Here is an 11,952-nt window from a genome sequence, read left to right as displayed (position 1 = left end):
TTTAGCAGGTAACAATAATGGATATTAATTTGCAAACCACACACAGATCCAGTGTGCACCAAATGTTAAAAAGGAATCCCTTACAAAGCATGAGAATCTTTTAAGCGTTCAATATTATGGTCTCCGCTAATAGAATCTTGTGACCTGTAGTGGAGTGATCAACACTCATTTATATTGATAATTGAAATAATAAGAACTTTGTATTGATGATAGTATTAGAAGATTGAAATGACATTTGTATATTGCTTATATTTGATCTTTTTTATTTATAGTGAAATTTGTACATTGGAAATAATAAATTTGTCTATGGAGTGAATATATATACTATTGAGATAATTTTGTAACATACATTTTGAAAAAATATGTTTAAGTTTTGTATGTTTTTACTTATTGAATTTAAGGAAAAAGAAAATCACGATGATGACAATTGCATATATAAGTATGATTCCTTTGCAAAGAAGAAGATCTTAATGTCTTGCTGTCTATTAATATTATATATATTTATTTTGATTTCAACAGATAACAGTAATAAATGAATATTAATTGGCAAAGCACATACAGATCTAGCATATGTCAAATACCAAGAAGAAATCCATTACAAAGCACAAGAATTTTTCGAATGGGACTTTAATATTATAGTCTCCGCTAATAGAATCTTGTTATATATAGTGGAATGCTAATTCATTAATTGTCACTAATAGTTGAAATTATAATAACTTTGTATTGTTGATGTATTAGAATATTGAAATCACCTAAAAAAAACCTCACAAAGGTAAAAAAAAAATACGCCAAGTATATAAAAAAATCCCAACATGTACGCAAAAAAAAGTTTAATATCTATCCCTACAAAATAACTTTTAAAAAAGTTTTTCCTTGAAAAATAATTTTTATACAAAATAAAAATTAAAAAAAGATTTTCCTCTAAAAAATAACTCTAAAAAATAAAAACCTTTAAAAAATCAAAAATCAAAACTAAATGAAATCAATAGCTAACTAGCCAAGTATTTAGAAGCAATTCAGTTTATAAAGATTTGTAATTTGAAATAGTATTTGTCATAAAATCAATCTTGTATTTATAGAAATGTTATAGACAGATTCACAGATTCACGAGTTTCTATGAAATTAAAACACATTTTATTTTTATTAACAGAAATCTGATTTTCTCTTCAAGTCTCTGTACATATAATTTTGAGGTCTATAATGGAATGATCAACATTTATTTATGAACTTATATTATTCAATATTTGTTGAAGCAATAATAAAGTTTATCCTTTATAACTGAAATGGCTTCACTAGTTCAGAGTTTCTCTCTTTCCAATTGTCGGATATCGTTTTTTATAATATAGTTTTGTAATAATTAAAATTAAAATCGACTTAAAAGTATAGTTTTTATCAAAAGTAATTTTGTGTTATTAATTCTTTATATTTTTTTCATTAATTCTTTTTTACTCGTTTATTGTGTCTGGAATTTATTTGTGTATTTTAAAATAGTTGATATATAGAATGTCGTTAAAATAATCGTTTCATAAAAAATAATAGTGTCGTCATATTAATCATATGATATATTACTGTAAATAGTTTTGTACTGTCGTTGTACTAGCCAATTGGTAATTTATTTCTTATACATATGTACAAGTACATTTTATGTTAAAAATAAAAGTAATGTATACGTTAGGAAGTAAATGTATTCTTATGTATGCAATAAAATATTCATTATTTAAGTGTCGTCAAAATAGCCCTTTGACATATATACATAAATATATATGTATATATATATACTCGATGCTTTATAACTACGCATAAGTTTGAACAAATTATGCATCTCGCATGAATATTCGTAAAATACTACTTTAACATTCCTACTATGATTGCGGAACCGCTAAACTTTGACACAATGTATATAAAGTGATTTTAATTGAATGTATAATTGATTTCTGCCACCTATTTTTCCGGGAGTGAAGATGTTATATATTGAGCAGTTATCACACAGTTCAAATCTGATTTAACAGATAGTGTGGCATGTTTTGCTTTATGGTGTAGGTCATCATATGTATTAGCCAGTTTTATAAAGTTCTGTTTTTAATAGAGTTACTGTCAGTAAAAAAAAATTATTTGAAAATTGATCGTGGTGAGTATAAATTTTTCTTGTTATTTATCATGTACATTTTTTAAATTTTTGAGTAGAAGTTATTTCAAAGATTATTTCTGTATGTAACTGAATCATGTGCACAATATAGTGCTCATAATTTGAGCAAACGTGAAATAAAGTTTATAGTTTTATTGATCTCCTTTTTGCTCTAAATATTCTAAACATCTATGCTACGTTTTTATTCTGCAAATTTTTTTTATTTAAATCTGTTTTTCGATATCTTGAAACTCAAAATTCGGAAATCTTTTTCGTCTCTTAATAATAATGCTACATTTTATGTCTTATAATCGTCTTAAGAGGATTCCGGACTGTCCTGTTTTACCGGTCATAATAATTATATTTTTGTATACCGAAATTTTTTTATTGGTTACATGAAATGAGAAATCCTTTTCTACGATTAAAGTATATACATCAACAAAGTGGGAACCATGCGCTTTTATGTTAAAAACGAAGAAAAACTAAAAAATTACAATTTTCTTATTGGCTTCTTGCGTCAGGTCGTAACAATATTTGCTTAATATAAAAGTTGTACAGTTTGTACGTACAAAATAAGATAGGTTCCCACTCGGAAATGCATGAAAGAATATAAGTGAACGTTTAAAAATGTATTTAGAAACCTAGTAAAAAAGATCTTCGTTTATAAAAATTTTGTACATATGTGTGTGTGCGAAATCGAGCACAGATGAATAGACAGATAGCCAATGGCCTAGGTTAAGGCGAGACTGCCATTTCCGTGCTCAGATTATCGACACACTATGCTCCCTTACCGACAGACTATGCCCCTGGTTTGAGTCCAGACTAAATATATCCGATTTTGTCGACAGACTATGCTCCTGGTTTGAGTCCAGACTAAATATATCCAATTTTGTCGATAGACTTTGCCCCTAGGTGCAAATCCGGACTAAATGACCGCGAGACGAGTGTGACAGTGTGAGAGATGAAATGATGAGAATAAACATGAGATTAATAGACAGATCAGTGACGCGATATTGCAGCAGTGGCAAACGGCCGGCGAACTAGAACAGTTTATGACAGTTAATTGAAAGTTTATGAAAGTTAATTATTATATTTTATATATATATAAAAGTTAATTATTATATTTTATATATATATATAAAATATAATAATTAACTTTTATATTACTGTTGAAATAATTAATTTATCTGTCATAAACTGTTTTAATTAAGTCAAACGAGCTTAAATCAAATGTAAGGAGAGAGTGACAGAAACGTAAACAAAGCTTCTAGGAGACAAAAATTGAAACAACGAAACGTAAAAGAAGCGTTTCTTTTACGTTTCGTTGTTTTAATTTTTGTTTTCTAGAAGCTTCGTTTACGCTTCTGTCACTTTTTCCTTACATTTGATTTACACTCTAATATTTATTTTTGTCAGAGTTTTGCTTCTTGGCTATCTATATGTAATATTTGACTTTTTAACATAACTATTTTAAATATGATAATACTAATACTTATAGTTTTTCTTTCAATAATTTTTAATAAAATTATACAATGCAATATCGTTTGCATTTAAAAATTTGTTTTTTGCGTCCGATAAAAAAAGAACCTATTAAAATAATTGGATTAATGCTAGGAATATATTTTATTTTCGTATATATTTTTTATACATTTATATACTCTAAATAGCGTCAAATGTTAACAACATTATTTTTTAAATTTAAGTACTATTATTTAGTAAACCCGGAAAAAAATAGATTAAATGTAAATAGATATAATATTATATCTAATAATTAAATCTTATTAGATGTAAAAAATGGAAAACTTAAGATCTACTTTTAGATTTAAGCATATATATCTTATATATTTTTAGATCTACTTATGTAACAATTTAGATCTAATTGTAAGTGGATCGATATAAATCTATGTAGATTTACACTGGTAGATCTATCTAAATCTCTGTAGATCTTCAAAGATCAACTAAGATTTAAGTATACATATGATGATCTATTTAGATCTACTGGTGCAGATCTATTTTTGAAATAGATCTGCATCGATAGATCTATCTGGATCTAAATGGACCCAAATAGCAAAGAAATGTTTAATAAATGTTTGAAACTTATTTTTTAAGATATATATTTTTAAAACGTTTCTAATTATGAGTGAAATCTGTTTTTATATATTTTTATTTAAAAAAACTCTATTTTAACGTTTATGCAAAATAAGTCTTGATTCAACGTTTATTAAATATTTAATTTTTTAATATTTTATTGATAAAATACTAATAAACATTTTTAAAATATCTTTAAAAATGAGCTTTAAACATTTATTAAACATTTCTTTGCTACTTGGGGATATGCTTACATCTAAGATCTTAAGTTTTTCATTTTTTAGATTAACGAGATTTAATTAGATATAATTACATCTATTTACATTTAATCTATTTTTTCCCGGGAAGATCGTCTAGGTATTTTTATTTTCTCCAAACTTTTTGAAACTTTTCTTTGTGTTTATTGATTTTATGTTCTGATAAATGTTATTTTCTTTCCATACATCTTGTAAACTTAAAAAAATTTATATATCTTTATTTTGCTATTAATAAATTTTTATTTTATATAGGTAAGTATAGGATAGGTATATACATATTGCGGTGTTATAGACAAGTCTCTTTTAAATAACAAATAAAAACGTGGCAATATATTTTATTATTAATTGAAAGTACAATATTTGCGTTTATACATTATATAAAAAGTATATAAAATTGTTGGAACGTAGAATGTAAATTGTAAAATATGATAATTAACATTACATAATTTGAATAAACATATAAGAAACATTAAAAATATCAAAAATTTAAAAAATCAACTATAAACTAGTTACCTGTGGTTTAATTTTCCTTATATATATATATTAAAATTATAAGGGATAAAATCCTTCTTAGTGTTATGCCACAAATATAATAAAATAATGAATTCTGATTTAATCTACGTGCAAACCAGAAATAAATTATGATATCTATTGTCATCAGCCAGTCTCCAAACATCGATATCTATAATAATGAGTAATTATTATATATCATATGCATATTACTAATTATAATGCATAAAAAGAAAGAACTTGAGATTTAAATACTCACTGTTTTTTGAAGAATTATTGTATTCAGACTCAAATAAGATTTAAATAGAAAAATTTATATTAATTTCTATGTATACATTTTCAAAGAGATTTATACTTGTTCTTCATATATGTGTAATGTATTCTGAGTTGCATTATGACAATATATTTTTAATTCATTATACCTTATCATCTGCATGTAAAAAAATGTGACCCTGAAATATATCAAATAAATAAAGTATGCACCTGCATGTTGCAAATTACATATTTTTTCTTAAAAGCAACTAAATAAATTTGTACGTAATAATTAAATAAATATATATTTATGTATTTATAAATGTAATAAAAAAAAAATATATATATATGAGATAATATATGAGCAATATTATAAATTTGTATTCAAAATATGTATGCGAGATAAACAGATATCTATGTAAAGTCGTTGCTTCTATGAGACGATAGAACAGAAATAGAGTAGTAATCCAACATATTTTCTGTCTCTACATATTTAACACAATGCGGAAAGATTGTATTTTATTGCTATTTCCAAAGTATGCACATATCCTTGACTCCATTACTCTGCATGTCCACATAATGATATCGGTAATGTAACTATAAAGCGTTGATAATATACTGACACTTTTAGTTACATTTATTGTTAGATGAGGGCGTTCACCCGTCGGAGTTCGCCCGTCGCTCCGGCATCCTCCGGCATCCCTAAGGTTACACTTTACCCGTGCCATTTATTTAAGACTGCGTGCGTATGTTGGTAGACGTCTGCGAGGACGCTATGACGTCATGATGACGAAAGGTGTTACTATTGGTTAAGGAGGAACAGGCGATCGGCGCTGCCGGTTCGATTGAGAGATACGCGAAACGCGAAGGAAGAGAGTGCGTCCTAAGTCTTCCACGCGTAAAGAAGCTCTAATTGTAAGCTATTTTTCGGTTAGATACCGCTAGTAAGAGTCAGCGTGTTCGTTACAATATTTATATTGTTTTCACAAATATATCTATTTATACAGCATACAAACGCTGTAATTCTTAAAATATTCCATACTGGAAAACTTCCTGTTGTCTAAGCCCCTCTTTATCCTGACGTTTAAGAGATCCCTATATCCTGAATAACCTCTTAGTTAGTGGATCCTTACACTCTATATAAGTGAAGATAAGAGATGCAAGAAATATTGTTTAATAAAGAAGCCTTAGTGATCAGGCCAGCGAGTGCACAACTTTTTTCAATTAAAATATTTTCAATGTTCTTCAAATAAAGAATATATATATTATAATTATATGTATATGCACGCATGCACGTACACATGTTATAATATTTAATAAATTTATATACATTAATTTTTATTTATAGAGAAAAACAGTAAAGCGATAATCATGTTTTTTGATCTTTCAGAAAAAAAGTTATTCATATATTAACATTCAGAAAAATGGATACCGATACCTCAATTTTTCAATGCTGTACTACTATGGTGACGTACATGAAAAACTCTGAAACAATAAAATCAAGTTTGTTTAATTTTAAAACCGATATAATATGGCATGTTGTTTTGCAAGTTGCATTATTACACATCATTGGAATTTATGGGATATGTACTTTCAATTATTTAAAAAATCCAATGACTACATTGTGGAGTAAGTATTCCAAAAATTTGATATATATGTATATTCCTATAGAATCCTAAGAAAGAGATTTTTAAAATATGTCATTTAAATCTTAATGCACTATGTGATCTTCTCAAAGTACTATATATATTCGAAGCAAAATTATAGTAGTCGAAAGTTGGTAAAGTTTTCATATCAGAAATGAAACGTTCAGACATTCATATTAATAAAACAATTGATAATATTAATTTCTTCAATTTTTTATTGTCCGAGTCATTTGATACTCACAAAAAGTCACGCAGAACTGGCAGTCGTAAAAAAAAGCACTCAATGTATTTACATACCAGACAGCACATGTCTATAAAAGATGTTTAAAAGACAACTTAAAGACTTCTTACCATCCTTTAAATATTTTTAAGATGTCTTTCGGTCTTCTTGTACTGTCCAAGATATTAATTGCAGAATCATTATGAATATAATTACATTAAATACATTATAAATAAATGTTTACGACTTGTATATTTTGTATACTTTTACATCTATTAAATCCAATTCACAGTTACTAAGAGCTGATTATTTAATTGACACATTCGTTGAATGCGATTAATATTACAAAAGATATTAAAAAGTTTTTCAAAAATGTCGATAATTTCTTACAAGTCTTTACGTATATTATTATTTCTTTTTGCGAAGCTAATAACTAATTTGTTTTTATATTTTAGAAATAATATTTTTGGTAATTATTTACTATAACGGACCCAGCTCCAATCACATTGACCTTGATATATGTTGTCAAGGACTTGATCCTGAATAACTTTTTCTTATAACTTAATCGGCGGTCTCTTATAATTTTTGAGATATTTAAAGTTTAAGTTGGATTCGAAACGAAAATTTGGTTTAAGTTATACGACGTAATCCACACCAAATTTTTGTTTTAAATAAGAAATAGGTTTGGGTTAGGTTATATCTTCCGGAAGGGGAGCCCCCCCGCAGGGGGGGCGGAACCCACTGTATCCATGCATATACTTTACAATGCAAAACGAGGTTCAGCCCAGAATTGTTGTGTGAATGGGAAAGTGTATGCGTGGATGTAGTGGGTTCCGTCCCCCCTGCGGGGGGACTCCATTTCCGGAAGATATAACCTAACCCAAACCTATTTCTGATTTAAAACTAGACCCTCATGCAGGAGTTCACACACAAAACATAGAACGCATATGGCGTGATATTTGAAGTGGAATACCAAAATATGGAACTCGTGATTATCATTACATACATTATTTGGCTGAGTTTATATTTAAACGTAAATATCAATATTGTGTACGAATACGTAATTTTTTTGAAATAATGGCAACATTGTATCCCTTAAATGAAAACAGTACATTTGCAACTGTAGAATAAATAAAATTTTTGATTCCTATGTGTACTGATTTTTTCTAATATTATATTAATTATGTAAAGACCTTGTTTCACATTTAAATCAGGGTTCTGATGCAGATGGACCTTGTTTCTTGCGTGGAAATTACAAACTTATGTAAAAATTAATATTTTATTTTTCAAACTTTATTTTTTAATAACTTTTTAATAAACAACGACCGCCGATTAAGTTATAAGGAAAAGTTACTCAGGATTATGTCCTTGACAACATATATCAAGGTCAACGTGATTGGAGCTGGGTCCGTTATAGTAAATAATTACCAAATACTATTTTAGAAATAACATTATATATAAAAGAAATTTTTTCTCATTTTTGAATATAATTTTTTCATATTTTTAAGTAATCAGCATGTACATCATATCCAATTTCGGCGCATCTGCTGGTGCGCACCGATTTTGGAGTCACAAGTCTTTCAAAGCTAAGTTACCATTAAGAATTTTACTTCTACTATGCTACAGCTCAAGTGTACAGGTACATTGCATATAGAATTATTTTATGATTATTATAGAAATATATAAAAATGCCTATATTTACAGAAACATATTTTACATGTTACAAAAGTATGAAAATAAATATTTGTTTTTCTTTTAATTAAAAAATTTTTTTTATTCTCTCTAAGTTTTTTTCTTTAATTATCAAGATATTCGAGATAAAATTAAAAGTATAAAAAAATGTCCAATACCAATTCGACAAAAATCGATTTTAAATGGATTAGAAAAGTAAATATGTAATAAATAATATTTTATGTATTATATTTTTTCGATAACATAATATTTTGCTTCATAGAAATGTCTTTGCTATTCATAGAATAGACTAGGTTCGTGGGTGAGAAATCATCGTATGCATCACAAATATTGTGACACTGATGCTGATCCTCACAATACTGAGCGTGGATTCTTTTTTACGCATATTGGTTGGATAATGATGAAGGAACATCCGGAATTTATTGAAAAAAGCAAACAGATCAATATGTCAGATTTTCTGTCGGATCCTGTCGTAGTTTTTGGCGAAAAGTAAAGAATATTTTCTTTATTTTATAATGAATTACAGAATAAATTTGTATTTTTTTTACATATTGTATAATAACATAAATGAATATCGGCAAATGTATTCTTGAGATATGTAATGCAACAATTTTATTTCTTATAAGTGAATCATAATCTCATTTTTTTCTAAATTCAAAATTATGAAGAATTACTATATAAGAAAAAGAATTTCAAAGAATTTCTTAATAGATATTTAGTGAAATGCATAGACGGCACTCGAATGATTTCAAAACATTTACAGTAGTATTTTTATAGATATTATTTATCACTTCAACTCTTCTTTGGCTTCATTCTACCTACAATAATACCCGTATATTTCTGGAACGAGACTTGGGCCAGAGCCATAATATCGCAAGTATTTATACGATACATTATTACTCTGCACACCGTGTGGACCATCAATAGCATCGCTCATGCGTGGGGTACTAGACCATATGATAAGTATGTAATTCGCACGTTTAATTACGATATCCAGAATTTCATCTGTGCGCGATTAACAATAAATTCTAAAACTTTAACATAATTGTTTGCATAATAACAAATAATTACTTTATATAATACAAAGCGCATTATTATATTGTTAAAATTTTCTTCGGAAAATAATGTTTTATTTATATAGCGGCCTTGGTGTAATTTTTGTGACATAATTATATAAGGCTTAATGTTTAGTCTCATTATATTGAAATCGTTTGATAAAATGTTTTCGTTTTTAGAAACATAAAACCGACGGATAATAATATTATCAATTACTTGACATTGGGAGAAGGATATCACAATTATCATCACGTGTTTCCCTGGGATTACAGATCGGCGGAAATAGGAAACAATAGAATGAATTACATCTCATTCTTTATCGATATGTTTGCAAAATTAGGATTAGCCTATGATCTTAAGTATCCGTCCATGGATTTGATAAAGAAAACCGTATTAAAGAGAGGTGACAGAACACATCTCATGTTATCCAAAATGGGACCAAAATCTGATTAATTATATAGCCGAAAAAAAATAGAGCACGAAACATAAAAAAATGAAATATAACCGAAGAAAAAAATAACAAATACATCTGTTGACATATATTTTGGTTGAGAACGCATCTTGCTATAATCTTTAGACTTGTTTTTGTTGAAAATACAATTGGTAATTTAAGTATGAAATACAAATTAATGAAATATGTCAATGATTAATGCGTAATGTTATTGTTATATTAGGAAATACTTTACGTGTGATCTTATCCAACGAATTCTTTACATGAATAGTCACATGGCGTACCTAATTTTACGTATACGTAACGTTACGGTTTGGGTTAGGTTATATCTTCTGAAAATGGAGTCCCCCCGCAGGGGAGACGGAACCCACTACAAAGGAATCTACAAAGGAATTTTCTTCTCAAACCAAGATTTAATTCCAAGTTTTGTCCATAAATTTTAATAATTGTATTGCTTGCTGCGTAAAGTTGGTATGTGCTCAACCCCAACGAGCCTTTTAATAGATTACGTGGATATATACTGATCCCGTACCTATTAAATATTGCTTCTTAATTTTTATGTCTGTTACGATAAGGCGGCGGGGTCGTGGGTCAGTGTCGTTGGCCGCCATCATCGACTGTCCTTGTTTTCTTTTTTAAAATTACAAAGTTGTGTACTTTTTCATATTGTTTTTAAATCTACGATGATAAAAGCGTTGTCCATCATCAATCCTATTACGACTTTGTGATCGTTTTCTCACTACTCGATTCCTGGATCGACTTCTTAAACGGAATTGCCCTTTAACTTGCTGGGTCAATTTTGCTAACTGTTGCGTGAGTGTTTTTATTTGGTCTTCTAATGAAGAGCTTGCGGCGATAGGTGCAGTTGCAGTTGCTACCACAATTCGGCTAGTGACTTCCGCAATACAATCAGCTTGTTCGGCGACGTCTTTCAACCTGTCTTCAATCTTAATTGCTAAAATGACTTGCATCTGAGAAAGTAACCGTTCTAACCATAAGGTTCGCAGAAGTTGCTCCGAAATGTTTGTACCGGCAAGTGTCCGCAAATGTCGCAAGAATTGGGAGGGTTTTCGGTCACCGACTTCCTCATGCTCCAGTAATTGACGAATTCGCTGCCCCTGTCAGAAAGTCTTTTAATTAATGCTTTTTTTAAGGCTTCATATTTTCCTTCAGCGGGAGGCGATATCTCTTACTTCCCGTGCATACTTGGTTTCCATGTATGCAAGCACATAAGAATATTTCGTTCCATCTTGTGTTATTCTTCCTAGGGTGAATTGCCCCTCTAACTGAGCAAACCAGAGTTCAGGCTTTTTTGGCCAAAAGGGAAGTGCTTTAATAACCAGATTAGTTGGTTGTCACCCTCCATGATCACGTCGGGGTCACCAATTTGTCGAGGTATTTTTCTTTTATTTTTCTTTAACAAATTAATTGTATTTATTAAAACATATTTACATGGGACATTTTTCTCTATATGTTCTAATTGGATGGGTTTTCGTATATTTAATAGGACCAAATCTATTTGATTCAGTCTGAGTCTCCTTATCTATTTTATTACTCCCGAAGAGATTTCAAAGCACTCTTAGTGTTGGAGGAGGAGATTGTTTCGGGATTTATTTTTTATATCAAAATATGTCAGATTAAAATATAAAATAACT

The 11,952-nt window shown here is 28.6% G+C and overlaps 2 protein-coding genes across 2 annotated transcripts; one reads left to right on the top strand and one right to left on the bottom strand.

The window, feature by feature from the left end:
• The first annotated feature begins 6,098 nt into the window (after positions 1-6,098).
• On the top strand, positions 6,099-10,299 carry LOC138944199 (acyl-CoA Delta-9 desaturase-like). The gene is made up of 6 exons (XM_070315108.1): positions 6,099-6,147; positions 6,623-6,861; positions 8,607-8,737; positions 9,074-9,279; positions 9,568-9,753; positions 10,026-10,299. Exons 2-6 carry the CDS (start codon positions 6,657-6,659, stop codon positions 10,297-10,299), a joined length of 1,002 nt encoding a protein of 333 aa, XP_070171209.1. The 5' UTR covers positions 6,099-6,147; positions 6,623-6,656.
• Positions 10,300-10,938: 639 nt separating this feature from the next.
• Positions 10,939-11,415, bottom strand: LOC138944198 (uncharacterized; the record flags this gene model as incomplete). Its single annotated transcript, XM_070315107.1, has 1 exon — positions 10,939-11,415. A coding segment is annotated over one exon (477 nt), but the record flags the coding sequence as incomplete, so codon positions are not given.
• Positions 11,416-11,952: the final 537 nt, after the last annotated feature.

This window comes from Polyergus mexicanus, unplaced genomic scaffold, assembly GCF_030449975.1.
Source record: "Polyergus mexicanus isolate NDT 795.1 unplaced genomic scaffold, iyPolMexi1.0 SCAF_113, whole genome shotgun sequence".
Classification (NCBI taxonomy): Eukaryota; Metazoa; Arthropoda; class Insecta; order Hymenoptera; family Formicidae; genus Polyergus; species Polyergus mexicanus.
Note: the sequence above shows the minus strand (reverse complement) of the source record. Positions and strands in the feature narration are given on the sequence as shown.

Coding starts and splice junctions, on each gene's coding strand:
- LOC138944199 (XM_070315108.1), top strand. CDS start 6,657: ATGGATACCGATACCTCAATTTTTCAATGCTGTACTACTATGGTGACG. Junction 6,862..8,606: donor TCCAATGACTACATTGTGGA/GTAAGTATTCCA, acceptor CATATTTTTAAG/TAATCAGCATGTACATCATA. Junction 8,738..9,073: donor GCTACAGCTCAAGTGTACAG/GTACATTGCATA, acceptor TGCTATTCATAG/AATAGACTAGGTTCGTGGGT.